Source organism: Lepisosteus platostomus, chromosome 6 (assembly GCF_059453375.1).
Source record: "Lepisosteus platostomus isolate fLepPlt1 chromosome 6, fLepPlt1.hap1, whole genome shotgun sequence".
Taxonomy (NCBI): domain Eukaryota; kingdom Metazoa; phylum Chordata; class Actinopteri; order Semionotiformes; family Lepisosteidae; genus Lepisosteus; species Lepisosteus platostomus.
Window position 1 is genome coordinate 8,885,545 of NC_142616.1, and position 14,773 is coordinate 8,900,317.

General features: G+C 39.6%; 1 protein-coding gene across 3 annotated transcripts; it reads right to left on the bottom strand.

The window, feature by feature from the left end:
* Nucleotides 1–2,425: 2,425 nt before the first annotated feature.
* On the bottom strand, nt 2,426–12,762 carry LOC148660038 (butyrophilin subfamily 2 member A2-like). Of its 3 annotated transcripts, XM_088637636.1 has the most exons (11): nt 12,682–12,762; nt 9,877–9,953; nt 8,569–8,907; nt 8,099–8,218; nt 7,853–7,879; nt 7,308–7,343; nt 6,467–6,493; nt 5,841–5,867; nt 5,062–5,088; nt 4,117–4,170; nt 2,426–4,065 (listed from the first exon to the last, which is right to left on the bottom strand). In XM_088637636.1, the coding sequence occupies exons 1-11, from the start codon at nt 12,693–12,695 to the stop codon at nt 3,125–3,127; spliced, it is 1,689 nt and encodes a 562-aa protein (XP_088493762.1). In that variant the 5' UTR covers nt 12,696–12,762; the 3' UTR covers nt 2,426–3,124. The 3 variants fall into 3 exon arrangements, with proteins under 3 accessions (XP_088493762.1, XP_088493760.1, XP_088493761.1); XM_088637634.1 differs by having other exon boundaries at nt 2,426–4,170; XM_088637635.1 differs by lacking the exon at nt 12,682–12,762 and adding an exon at nt 12,393–12,495 and having other exon boundaries at nt 2,426–4,170.
* Nucleotides 12,763–14,773: the final 2,011 nt, after the last annotated feature.

A 14,773-nucleotide genomic window follows, 5' to 3' on the forward strand; every position in this document is an offset into this window, starting at 1 on the left:
GAAGTAGATGGATACTAATTTACCTGTATAAATAAAATTTAATCCCAAAACTACTTAAAATGATTTTATGTAATAAAATAAAGGAGAGGCATCTACAGTATGCATTGACATTGCTCCGGAAAATCAAACAGTTAAAGTCGTTAAGTCCTGTATAACATTTGAGACCTGATATCCTTTGAAGGAGATACATTAAAATACAGTATTTTCCAAATCATCAGTGTGTACAAGACTTATATATTGCTAAAAATTATTTTAGTTTACAACACAAATGTTCTTCTCGGAATGTACCCAACTGCTTTACAGAAATCCCCAATAAAATATTTAATTAAAAAGTCTAAAGAAAAGAATTTCACAAGTTTTGGCAAAGTGAAAAGTCTGTTCATTGTATTAACACTGCCTTATCTCTTTCAAATATTTCAGTGAGACATGCCATGGCAGGTATTTTTGTTATAATCAGTTTTAGTTATTATGTAGATTGACGTAAATACTGTATTTTCAGAAATGTTATGCATTGAATCTGAAATTCACACTGAATAAGCACATAAGTATTGTATTGTGGAAGACTGGAAATTTTTGTTTCTTTTATGTGGTCCAGAAATGGAAATTGGGAAAGTCTCTTGCACTTTGTGCTACATTCTCTAAACCCCTACCTGACTGTGTCAGGAGATGGCAGATCAGACAGAGTTAGGATTGGGATTTTATTTCACTTACTAAAAGCTTCTCACTTTGTACAACATTTTCTGCTTGTTTCTCTTCTTGTGTCTCCAATGACAGTGATGCTAGATAAAAACACCGTGAACCCCTATCTGAGCGCATCAGACGATTGTAGATCAGTGAGGTGATTGAGATTAGGAGTTAGGGTTTAATTTACCTTAACTGGTTGAGGAGGTGTTTGCACTAACATTGTCTCCTTGTTTCTCTCCTCCTGCCCCCTTTGACAGTGACCCTGGATCAGGACACAGTGAACCCCTACCTGAGGGTGTCAGAAGATGGCAGATCAGTGAGGTGGACAGAGCAGCGCCAGAATCTCACTGACACCCCAGAGCGGTTTGATAAAGAGCCGTATATCCTGGGCTAGAAGCCAGAGGGGACTGTGTCGGGGTACTACTGGGAGGTGGATGTTAAGTGTCACGGATGTCGGAGAGGACGGACTGTGGAGAGGCAGGAGAGCAAAAGACCCTATGCGTAGCGGTGAGACGGGGGTTAGCCCGGGCTCAGCTGTTCAGGAAATGCCGTATAGAAACCTATGCCCTCATGGGGCGACCTGGTGCTAGGCGGGTTTCAGGACATCCGAACATCAATGCTGAGCGAAGGCAGACTGAAAGACCCGGAAATATATAGTCCCAGAGAGAGAGCCCTTAGTCTTTGGGCTGGATCAGAGCTGGAAACTCTGACTGACCCTGGGACTGCGGTGAAGGTGATGAGCATTACCAGGAGAGTAGGGGTCCATGTGGACTACAGAGAGATGACTCTCCTTCTACAATGCTGTAGATCACTCCAACATTTACACTTTCAAAGAGAAAATCAACAAGACAGTCAATTCTTCTCCACTGGAAATAAAGACCTAGACCCTCTAATCATATCAGCACCTGGGCTGTCTGACTAGAATTACAGCAATGAAAGGAAAATTAGTACATTTGTCAATTCATTTATTCAGAACTGCATTCCATAACCTTTTTCTCACTGATAAACAACTGAAATCAAATCTAAAATTTCACTGGCCTTACTGTGCACTTACTCGAACAAGTGATAGCAGTGATAATCTTGAATATATTTTAATTCAACCCTATATTCCCTTTACACTTGATCTTGAAACTAATCTCTTTTTAAAACTCTACAGTGGCCTATCTCTAACACTAATTTAGTATTTATGAAGACAAAGTATATGTTAGATTTAATATAATTAAATATACTTAAATGTGATTATGCAACAATGACAGATCTTTTGAACATTTGTGGTCAAAGAGAAATCTTTAATTGTAATGGTAAAAATGAAATTCCTGACCAATGTTTGTACAGTATTTCATTGTGATTCTTGGGGCTGGACACTGCATGTTGTCAGTTGAGGTTGACAATATAAAAACAATGATAAACTTTCCTGTAGCTCACAAAGCTTATTTATGCTCCCCGTTAGGGTATAAATGAACATAATTAAAGAGCAGTTCTAGGAAGTGAAAATGCAGGCTATGAAACACATCTGAATTAAACTGATTTAAATAGATCTGGTTGTATGTGTGTTATAAAATAATATTACCAATGACTGATTCGGGAAGGTTCTGTTGATAGCAGTCAGGGACGTGTCCATAAATTCGAACTAGGGAATAAAAACACTCCACCCTCCTCTCCAATGTAGAGTACATGTTAGCAGTACTTACACCTGTCCATTAACTGTAAAGCCTTAACAAATCATACACAGACACTGCAATATGTCTATATCACTTTATTTATAAAACATCCATCAATCCATCACAGCTTCTTCTGATTCAGGGTCGCGGGGGAGCCAGAGCCCATCAGGGCAAGAAATGGGAGCAAAGCATGGAATTCCAGTACATGCAATAGCAAATCTGGCCAATTTCCTCTCAGCCATTTTGATAACTAAAATGTCTTTGTGAGGCACCATTGTCCATTCAGAATAAAACCATCACACAATACTGAAAAAGAAAACTCACAAACCACAAGCCATCACAGTTTTGACAGGACAGAAGCTGGACAAGCTTGAAATCAGTTAACTTTCCAAACATCCTTCATGAGCATTAATGTTATTTCCAAGAACATACACTGTTCTTTACAGTTGTCTAGTATTAGTGAAACTGTGTGGAGTTTGTCAGATATGCAGTGATCCAGTCAAGAAGGAAACTGATCTATCTGAGATAAACCTGCACTGGGAGTGTTTGTCTCCTCCTTGTGTGGGAGCTCAGAGGAGTCTGGGATACGCTGGTTCAAATATAATTTCTGACTGCACTCAGTGTGCTAATTTATGAGTTATGAAAATAAGCTCATACAGTATACTTCATTTTAATTTTGAAATACAGTATGTTAGTTTATACTTAAAAAAAGAGAAACAAAATGGGTTTATGACCACAGTCCCTATAATACCTTGAATAACCTCCGCATAACACATCAATCAGATTTTTTTGAAAACAGAAAATTTTCCTACTTTTGATTTCTCCTTTCCAGTTGGTGTTGTACCTGACTCTCCTGTTTCACCTCCTGCAGGTCCTCCAGACCCCCTCTTCACCAGCAGGGCTGTCTCTTCACATGGAGGGTCTCTGCTCTTCTGCTCTGTGTCCTTCTCCTCTGCTGTGCCTGTTCCTCCTGGTCCAGCTGGGCTTGAGGCTTCAGGATTGTCCTCCAGCGCTGGAGGTGCTGCTGTTTCCTCAGACTGACACTCATTCTTGTAACTGAACGTCGGGTTTTTATAGTCTGCAGTCTGGACTGGGGTTTCAGGAGGAGCCTCACTGCTCTTCCCTTCTTTCTCTTTCTTCTTGTCTTTCTCCTGATGTGTCTGACGTGCGTCTGTTTCTGCTGCTTCAGGACTCTTCTTGTCCAAGGCCTCTATTTGTGCTTTAATCTGAGCCCATGGCTGGTCAGAAGCTGCCTCTCTGTCTACAGGAGAGATGGTGAGGGGTTTTCTGCACTGTTTTTCAGCGCCAAAGAAAGGATGGATCCCCTCAGTGAAGAAGTCAGAGAAAGTGTAAATGTGAACTCTGGCTTCCACATTGTAAAAGGAGACCTGCCCCCCCTCATAATCCAGATACACCCCCAGTTTCCTGGGCTTCAGGCTCAGGGGGAGGATAGTGTCGGGGTTTGTAGCAGCACAAAACTTTTCATCACTCAGTTTCAAAGCCCAGAATCCTCTTTCACTGTGAATGATTACTTCCCCACTCCTCTTAGCAGATCCTTTGGCGACTCCTACACTCCAGTGAGTCTTCTCCCCCACCTCCACCTCCCAGTAGTGTCTCCCTGAGGTGAAGACATTCCTACCCAGGACACAGAGACCTTGCTCAAATCTCCTTGTACTTTCTGAGACAGCCTGCTTCTCTCCCAGTGTCACAGTCTTTCCACCTTCAGACACAGAGACAGCCTGCTTCTCTCCCAGTGTCACAGTCTTTCCACCTTCAGAAACACTGAGGGTGGCCTGTGCTGTTTCAGGATCCAGAGTCACGTCCACTACAGAGAAAAAGAATAAGCTGAATAAATTCTGCAAGTAAAATACACTTTGTGTTATAGTGCATGACATGGCTGTAGAGGGGTGGAGGTTTTGGGACTGTAGGTGTGGGGTTGAACCACCAGAGGGCGGCATTGCTACAGTCCCAGGGATACATACTCCACATTCTCACCAGGAACTGACAGCAGCTGTGGAAACCAGCTCTCTATAAAAGTGCCCACTAGGATCCACAGTTTGTCTAACCTGAGCCTCACTGTCAGTTTGGAAGATCTCAGGATGAGATCCAATGGGGGGGGCATTTGTATAAAATGGTTATGATTGAATGGAAGGTTAGGACTTTTCTTACTTAGTAGCAGCCTCAGTTGTTTCTGTGTTGAGTCACTGATAAGGAAGAAGACGGGTAACGAGAGAGACTGGCTAAATGGAATCGACTGGGTGAGGAGCTTCCACTGCTACAGTATTGTGATGTAGAGTCACACGTGCAGATGGAAGGTCGACTACTAGGGGTTGTAACACTGGGGTGGTTCCCTGGACCAATTAATTTCCCTTCCTAAGCTACTGTCAAAGTGGGATCTGTTACAATGGTTTAGATTAATGTACAAGGTGATTAAATGAGCAGTGCAGTGTATTGAGTTTGGATGAGACAGCAGTGTTCCTACTAGCGGTGCATTTTCATAGACCTTGGTTTAAAATGTTTCAGTCCTGAATGATTTAATTTCAGTTAAATAGCAGCAATCTCTGATACCCTATAACCAATCAATAATCATTACTTTTAAAGAATGTATTTACTACTTGTTTTACAATTAACTGCATTATGAGTCAGCTATAATGCACAACCCAACAAATAATTGAGCAAGACAAAAAACAAGGTGAATATAAAAAGAAAATGGTACCTTTAGATTCACAAATCCTGTTCCAAACTAGAGACAAAAAAAAATGTTTATTCATAAAACACTCTCAATTTGATGCCATATTGAATAATATGTATCAAGACTTGGCAAGATTTTCTGAGCATATCAGATAAATTCAATGTCGGTGAAAGTATAAAGATGAAACTATTTCTAATGCACTAATAAAGAATGATAGTTCAGTCATTCCTATAGTAGAAATTGGCTGGTTTCTGAAGCTCAATTTATAATGAAAGATTAGTACAGTACAGATATAAGTTATTCTAACAATATTTGTTCACCTAATCAATGCATACTGTTGTTTATGATGTGTCAATCTTAACTTGTCAGGTTGTTACAGATGTTTGATCTCTTGCAGTACAGAGCAGGTGCAGCAGGTACTCCACATGGCTCAGTATTAGGATTAAAACTATAGCTGCAGCATCACAGGTGCTCTGATCTCATAGTGGAAAGCATTACCAAAGGGAAAGCTGTCTGACACCAATTATATTCATCACAATACAGCCCTATACGTACGTATTGGGTATTTTTCATTTAAAACAGCTGTGAAATTGTATTATTTTGACATGTTAGGTAAATCTCAAAACAAAATCAAAACTAAGTGACAATGGCACAGTATCACATTTCATATTGAAGTCAGAATGTGAAGTACTATCAACTTAAAAATTAAATACAGAGTTTTATATTGAAAACATAAATATATTTCTTTGACTTTGACACACCCATAAAGACCAAACAAAAACAAACATGTTAGAAATAGTTACCTGAGTTTGGGATTTGTCTTACAGCATCTGTGAAGGAAAGAAACAAGAAGCCTGTATAAATTAATCTCAAAACATGCAATTCTGTTTAGACTTCCAAGTACCAGAACATGAGCACAAGCACATCCCATTAAACTGCAGAGTTTCCTCTGGGGGTAAAGTGTGAGCTACCTGCTTTACTGCAGAACAGGAAGTGTGTTTGTAGTCAAAAGCAAGGACCCAGCTCTGGAAAGCAGGGGCTTCTGGGTAGGAAGTACAGATGGGTTTGAATTAATCACTGAGAATGATGGGATTTCTGGGGTTGGAGGGACTGATGAGATCAGAGACTGGGCATACTGTCCCTTCAACTCTTTATCTCTCTGATTTTCTTGGACAAATAGAGTTGGGATCCTCTGGGAAGGGCTTTTGTCATCATTTCTCTTTGCAGGAACAATGTTCTGTAAACCTGACTCTTCCTCAGGGCTAGATATGACATTTATATCAACACAACAATTGAAAACAAACTGTGAGCCACCTTCATCTACAGCACAGCTTTATGGAATATCCCTCACCCTTACAGGAGGTCTTGATGTCAGGTGGAAACAATAAACAATTAAAAAAGGAGTTGTTCGTGAATATTACATACATACCTAACAGATCTGTCTGATTCCCATGAACTGCAAATAAGAAAAAATATTTCCATGTTTTCATTATTATTTATGGCTTTTGCATAAATATGATAACATCCCCAAAGCCCAGTTCATATTATACAGTATAGTGTGTACATTACAATAGTATAGTTGTTTTGCAATTGTTATTAATGCTAATAACATTCATAAACAATACCACATAATAGAGGTATTTGTTTATTGTATTTCAAGTAATATTTACATGGTAAACTATTTTACAACTTACTCATTAAATTAATATAATCTAAACTATAATTTTTTTCAGCTTAATTTAGAAGTTAGAACACTTCTAAATTAGAAGATAATAATTCGAATTAGTTAGAATAATAATTAAGATGTAGTGTAACTAGGATAAGTTATTTATTTGCAAATGGTTGAATATATATATTTAAACATTATATATCTGCATTTACGTTCTTGAAATGCATGTTCACCAACAGTTCATTACAGGAAGACATTCAAGTAGGTGGCTGCATCAGCATGCGCAGGCAGCAAAGGCACAAGAAAACGTTTATTCCCTGCTGAAAAGAGAAGAGAAGAAAGGCTGTGGAGCCTTCTTCAGTGGGCTCAACATTGTGTTTCTTCTGTTCTCTTTTCAGCACGGAATAAAACCCTTACGTGTTCCATTACAGGAAGACTTCCAGACACTGGAAGAGACAGGAGAGGGAACAGCACTGTGTGTCCACACCTGGACAGCAAAAAGACTGTGAGGGGGTCCCCCTGCCACAGAGGTCACTCTACAGCTGTGACCCCCAGGCATGCTCATTCTGCAATACGAAATGTGATCAATAATACAATTTACCTTTTTGGAGGCTGTGCAATTCTTTTTCCACACGGTCTATAATATTAAGCAAAAATCAAACAATAAGACCGTATTGGTTTTATGTGGCATAGTTTAAAAATTGATCTTTTTCATAAAATGTTATCTAAAATCAGAACAGATGTTAAAACATTTTGCATTACAACAGTATCAAACGACAGTGAGTGAGACAATTTATACAGTGTGCCTCAGAATACATTTTAACCATGTTTATATCTAGTTTAGCAAAGTTTATATAACAAGTGTAGCAGGAAAATGTAGAATATATTTACAGTACGTAGCCCATTAAGCGCAGGGTCATGGGAGGAGCTGGAGCCTATCCCAGCAAGCAATGGGCGCAAGGCATGCACAGACACAGACACAGACACTAATCTTAACTTTCTTAATTTTCTTAGTTATTTTCCAGATTTCTATTTAACAAAAGGCTTTTACCATTCCCACAGTCAAGAGGTCAAAGTCGTTAGTCATTAGTGTGTTTATTCCCATTTGATGGCACTGCATAGAGAAAGCAAACTTTTGAAACTTACCATATTCCTTAAGTTTCTTCTGGGCATCTGAAACAGAGAAAATCTGTTGTGACAAAACTTGAAGCTGTTTCATGAAAAGCCTTGAACAACAGTGGGAACAAACCCTTGACTGAGTGAATCTGCTGTGTTTGCTCCTGCAGGTCGACCTACAACGTACTCTAACTCCAGTCTAGAAGAGTGACCTCAGTCTCCTGGTGTTACAGGGCCTGGCAGTACACCAGTACACCGCGTCTGATGATACAGTACCTTGATTCTTTCTTTGAGCATAAAGCAAAGCAGCCCAGAAGCAGAATAGAGCCAGTACTGCAGGAATCACGATAACAGAGAGGTACAGTCTCACAGGATGGCTGCATTCAAACACACGCTCTGCAAAACAGGGGATATAGATAGTTTTTCTTACAGTTACAGGCTTAGAACTTTGTTTTTGTTCATCAGAATACCATGCATTGAACCAGCAAGCTGAAGTCATATTTGGGATGACTGTGTTCTGTCCTGTGAACAAGGTTCCAAAGAGAGGAGGTCAGTACTGACACGGTGCCTGTCTGCATTACCTTCCCCGTTTCACAGAACACATGGTGTTCAGAAAGGCTTTTACTTAATTAGTGTCTGTCTGCGTCATTGTCTAACCTCTGCTGCACTTCCATAAAGGTGCTATATATTTTCTTATTATTATTATGCTTTTCAGGAAAAAAGAAGAATCCAAGGTCTAAACTCACCTCTGACCAGCATGTTCAGTGATCGCTCATCAAAATACTGCCCAGGGCTGACGTGACACGTGTAGATTCCTTCATCTGAAGCTGTAATGTCTTTCAGCAACAGGGAAACGTTGCCTTTCTCCAGATCCGGATGGACCAGGCTGACTCTTCCCTTATAGACCGATCCTACTGTCTCCTTCCCATTCTTGTGCAGGTAGAGAAAGTCTATGAAGCTGCCCTTGAACCACCTCACCTCCATGCCTGCAGCACTGGTCTCAGGTTCGAGGTGACAGGGGAGGACAATGCTGCTGCCCTTAATGGCAAGCATGGAGGATGATGGGACCACGACCTTAACCTGCCCTGCAGAGGAAAAGAGCAGGAAGGTGTGTTCATGTTGTACATGTAGTAGTGTCATGTACTGTGGTGTGACTGAATGAGCTGCTGCCCTCAGTCACCTGACCAGCTCCAGGAAGACAATCGGTCAGGTGATTGAAAGCAGGAAGCAGAGGTTTTTGGGAAGATACGTTAGTGACGCCAGTTTTGTTTGAGGCCAGTAAGCAGTTTAACTGCTCAACCATGTTAGTTAGAGACTTCAAGAAGTTCAGGTAGGAGTTCAGAAAAGAACTTAGGATTTTGGTTTGGTTGTTGTGGGTTTAGATTTTCCCCTCACTGTAAATAAAATCACACTATTTTTTTCACTTCCGCTATCACTTAACAGCTAAAAATAGTGTACTGTTTCCCAGACCACAACCTATGTCCACATCCTCCACCAAAACTGATGGGCATACCTCTATGGCTTCACAGTGGACATTAACCTTTTGATTAACACCCATTGTGCATGTGTATACTTCTGCATTGAGTAGCTATGCAAATGTGTATTAGTGCATACTGTATGCAAATCTGCTCATGTTTGTGAAGTACTTGTGACCTGTGGTTTTGACTGGTGTCATATTCAGGATGTATCACAGTTTGGACCATGTACTTCTGGAATAGGCTACAGATTGCATCATATCCCATCAGAACTATCCACTGTCAGACAGTCAGTCAGATGGACTTTTGTGCTTGGTTAAGGTTACAAGGCATACTAATTCAATTAGAATTCCATGTTATTAAATACTTCTGATAATCTTTATGGGCCATGACCAAGCAGTAGCAAACAGCTGTATCTGATTGTTACAGTAAATTAAAAACCCCATCACCCTATATCTCTCATTTCTTTTCTTACATGTGTTTTCTTCACTGTCTCCTTCTGATGTTGCCTTAACTCTGTATTTGTAACTCATCCTGGGTTCAAGTGAACTCAGTGGCACAGAGCTGTCCCACACTTACCTGTCTCAAGTGCTTGTGAGAGGGAAAGCAGAAAAAGCAATTCAGCACAAAACCGGAGGAAGTTCCCCATCTTGCACCTGACAAAGAAGATACAGTTGTTCTCTTTATCTTTGACTCCAATAGCTGGACAAACTACTGCTGTTCTCAGTCTGTCACAGAATAAAATAGACTCAGTAGCCTATTCTTTATCTGAAGAGACAAGGCCAAGATTTCACAAATTTCACACTTTCAAATACTTAAAAAATAAATTAAACTTTAACACAGTGAATAGCAGGCTCTTGTGACCTGAGCTCTTGTGCCCTGGGTTTTACTCTGGGCTAGGCATTCTCTCCCTGTGGTAGCCTGTAGTTTAAACTCTGTTTTCAAATAACCCCAGAAATATGTTAATGTGAGTACAGTTTAATAAATGCTATTGACTTGGCCTTCAATATTATATGTATTATATAAAAATACACATTAGAAAAAAACAGTTAATAGGAATATTATTGTATACTAATGAAATAAATCAAATGATGACAGAAATAAACATTATTTAAACAATTGTCATATGAAGCAATATCAAAACAAATATAAAGCTGAAATCAGGCAAAATGTGTACAGTATTTTTAATTATTATTATTATTAGTATTATACAATGATAATGTGTCTCAAAATAAAAACATTTGATTATAATTGTTTTTGCCACATACAGGTATATATTATAATAGAGCATCTGTAACGTTTTCAATTTCATGTTAAACAAAAAGCAAAAATAGCAAATTATGAATAAAAAAGGAAAATGCTCTAAATTGTATTAAAATCAAACAAATACTGTACTTCACGTAAGAAGGGAAATTAAGTCATACCAGACGCAGGTACATTTCTTTTGAGAGGCTACTCCTTATTCCTGGAATTGTGCTCCGAGACAAAACTATTAATATTTCAATGAAGTACCCCTGTACCCATCGAGAAAAAGTGAAGTTTTTGTGCAGTGTTTTTTAGTACTGCGGCAAAGCTCTTGGAACTCTAATAGAGAATACTGCAAATGAATGACAAGGGGAGAGTAATTTGAGAGGGTCTTCTGTTTTATTCTGGAAGTGTGCCCCAGGACAAAACTATTATTCGACAAAATACACCTTTATCTATCATGAAAAAGTGAAATTACAGTATTTTACGAAAGCGGATTTAAGTGCTGGGCAAAGCCTTGGGAACTTTAAAAGTCTATACTCAACAAGGTTTTCATTGCTTTTCCTTAGACCTGTTATTCTTGTCACAATTCGCGAATTTGGCTTTACGCACCTCCCTTACCCCTGCGTAAATTGTGAGCCGACTGTACTCAGCTCATACTGTACATATTCATCGGGTTCTGACATCTGAAATGTTTACAGTCCTTAAACGTCTTGAAACCGTCTTTTAACTAGCGCGCTTCATTACCAACTTAAGATATCAACCTTTTTATGAGCAAACGAAGCCGAATTAATCGACTAAGTTCAGCTAAGGCTTTAATTAAGCAAATGATTAAGCTGGAACAGGAGGCAGCAGGTGTGGGGATCTGTATGAAGTTTACTGGATATTTTCGGTTTGGGGTCGAAGGTGGCAGAGGGGTTGAAAACTGGAGCAGTCCTCCATGGAGCGACATTATTCATGACTTGTTTTTACAAACAGCGTCACATTTTAAATAAGTGTACCGAAGCCTGGCTTTTTACTTTGGTTTACCATCGGATCCTAAAACATCCATAAAGATGTGAGAAATCGCTGAATATCAGACGCGTCTCACGGTTTATAAAAATGTTTTTTTTAACTCGACAATAGTGCGCGCTCGGGGCTGAGAGGTGTTGACTGAGAGACCTCAGGGAATTACAGAGCTTCGTAAAACCCGTTTTACTTACAAATAAACGTCCTATAAGATACATCTTGTCATGTTAAAATCAGTATTTTAATAGAGTGTAGTTAAGCAAACTGATATGGGTGTGAATGTCTGATTGGGATTGTGGACACAGATCCCGCACACTGCAAAGTAGTACAAACGTGTACAAATATAAGTCACCCAGGATAAAAGTATTAGCCAATTTGAATTAGTATTTTGATTAAAAATAGCAATAAGCGGAAGGAAACGGATCAGATATATCACAATTAGTTCTTGGGTATAGCAATGATAACCACCAGACAGACCGTTTGCACTCATTCTCTCATTCTCAAACAGAATGTCTTGGCAAGTCACAGAACTGCTTATCAATCGTGAAATATTTTCGATACTTTCCGAAATATCAGCTAAATTTGTGATGCATTGATAGTCCAGGTAACGAAGAAGTCCGCAGTTTTTTTTTCTCCAAAGACCTGATCTTGATAATAAAGGTGTCCTGGCAGATTGGTGCTACAGTACGCCGGCACCGTGTGTATCCAGAGCCACCCACCAGCTACCTTGCAAAATCTACTGTACCTTTTCAATACCAAGAATGCCAAGAGACAACAAAAGATGCAGGATAAAAGACGGAAAGACAAGAAAATAACCGTTTTATAGAAAACAAATCTCTTACGTCCTTGAAGGCTTCGTCTTTGTGTAAAATGGAGTCGCCTAAATACACTTTCACTTTCTTATCTTAATTCCTGCCAGGCATGGGTCGGGAATTGTCTATTTCAGGCAAACATTGTGTGACTGGCAGGGACGGAGAGAATTCTCCATTTTCATTGGAAAAAATTGTTTTTCCAGGGAGTAAAAAAAAACGCGCTATGGTATCTCAGAATTGCGACTTAGTAACTCAGAATTCCGACTTTATATCTCAGAATTCCGACTTAGTATCTCAGAATAGCGACTTCATATCTTACATTTGCGACTTCATATCTCACATTTGCGACTTCGAAATAGCCAACATTTCATTGTCTATCCTTTTGTTATTGCAACGGATTCGGGTTCTAGGGCTTGTGCTCTCACTGCATTGGCTCGAACCCGGGTCTTGCCAGCTGAGCTAAAGAAAACTTTCTTTAGCCTCTGCGGTCAGCAAACCTGTTATGCGCAGGGGAGGGTGGTGCCATCACCACACTGCAACCAGGTCGTACAACCTGTATATCGGCCGTTCCGTTACACTATATTCATAAATAGTACAGGATCATAGGATCTATAGGCCTGAAGACTTGTCTTGTACAATGCCCTGATAAAAATCAAATTAATTACACTAATTATTATAGAATCCCATTTCCGCCAGTGAGGCCTCCATAGTACCCGGATGGAATAGTGCACGGTGGGCTTTAAAAAAAAGTTTTTATTTAAACACCAGAAATACAAAAACGGAGACAGAATATGAAATACTCTGTGTATTTGTACTTGTAGAGAGGAAAAGAGCGGAATATTCAATTCAATTCAATTTATTTTTATATAGCACCTTTCACAACAAGGTTCCCCCAAGGCACTTAACAATGTAACGAACAGTTCTTTCCGGACCCTATGCGGACGACACAATCCGACGAAGTGGGGGAACACTGGGGAAACGTCATGCAGGAAAACGGGGCTGAAGACAGGGGGGCGTGTCCAAGGTGCGCTGGTGCACGGGGGAGGTGTGGCCGAGGCGAACAATCCCAAAGAATAATCCATAGAGTATCCAAAACACGAAGGTAAGTCCAAAACCAGGAGATCCATCAGAACTCGGAATAAAAACCACGAAGACCGGGTCGGAACCGGCGGACGGGGAACAGGAACGGGAACGGAGGTTAAAACCTTAACGGGACCAGGCGCTTCCAGGTCCCGGACTCGCACGATACGGAAATCAGATGCAGAGCCCGGAAGAGCGTCAGCGCCTGGCTTTTAAGGTGGGCTGGGAATGGGAAACAGGTGCAGGGAATGAAGTCTTTAGTGAAAGGGCTGGAGCACCCTTAAGGAGGGGGGACTATAGTCGTGACAAACAATGCAAGTGACCATACCTGTTATGAATACAGAACAGAAAAGACCAGGAGACAATGGAGGAGAGGAACCAAAAACTCCTGAGTAAGGAGAAAAAATAAACCTCTAGGGGTCCAAGGTCACCTGTCTGCCCAGCCCCTCTGGACATGCTATCATTATACATTTAAGAAAAGGTATAAATCCATCAATGATGTCTTTTGTGTATGAACATGAACAGCAGCCTAAACATCTACAGCTTGCCAAAGGTACTGTGCTGTCTGCCATGTTGTATCATGAAAGGAACTGTTCCACACCACTTTTCATTTGAGGTCTTTCATCTTAAATATACTGATAATGTGCACTCAGGTTTTTTTGAGGTAGTGCTTTAAGGAATCTTTTTAATTTGGATCCGAAGTTTCACTTTGCACATTTCTTAAAAAATAATTAAATCCCTTCATAGTGTCTGATCTGATAGGCAAAGAAGTAAATCCAGTGCCTCCTGTCTAGGTATGACAGGGCTGTTATTCAAATGCAGCATTTTGATGAACAATCAGAGATCCTATTGAACTAGAAGGATATTAATTTATCTGTATAGAGTTAATTTAATCCCCAAACTACTTAAAATGAATTTATGCAATAAAATAAAGGAGAGGCATCTACAGTATGCATTGGCATAAGCAGTTAAAGTTAAGTCCTGTATATCATTTGAGACCTGATATCCTTTGAATGAGATACATTAAAATACAGTATTTTCCAATTCATCAGTGTGTACAATACATACATATTGCTAAAAATTATTTTAGTTTACAACACAATTTCTCTTCTCGGAATGTTCCCAACTGCTTTACAGAAATCCCCAATAAAATATTTAATTAAAAAGTCTAAAGAAAAGAATTTCACAAGTTTTGGTAAAGTGAAAAGTCTGTTCATTGTATTAACACTACCTTAACTCTTTCAAATATTTCAGTGAGACATGCCATGGCAGGTATTTTTGTTATAATCAGTTTTAGTTATTATGTAGATTGAAGTAAATACTGTATTTTC

Excerpts from the sequence above, each read along its gene's own strand:
- LOC148660038 (XM_088637634.1), bottom strand. Across the intron at positions 5,089-5,840 it reads AAGACAAATCCCAAACTCAG|TTTGGAACAGGATTTGTGAA; the intron begins GTAACTATTTCT and ends TTTTGTCTCTAG. Across the intron at positions 4,171-5,061 it reads CAGGATTTGTGAATCTAAAG|TGGACGTGACTCTGGATCCT; the intron begins GTACCATTTTCT and ends TTTTCTCTGTAG.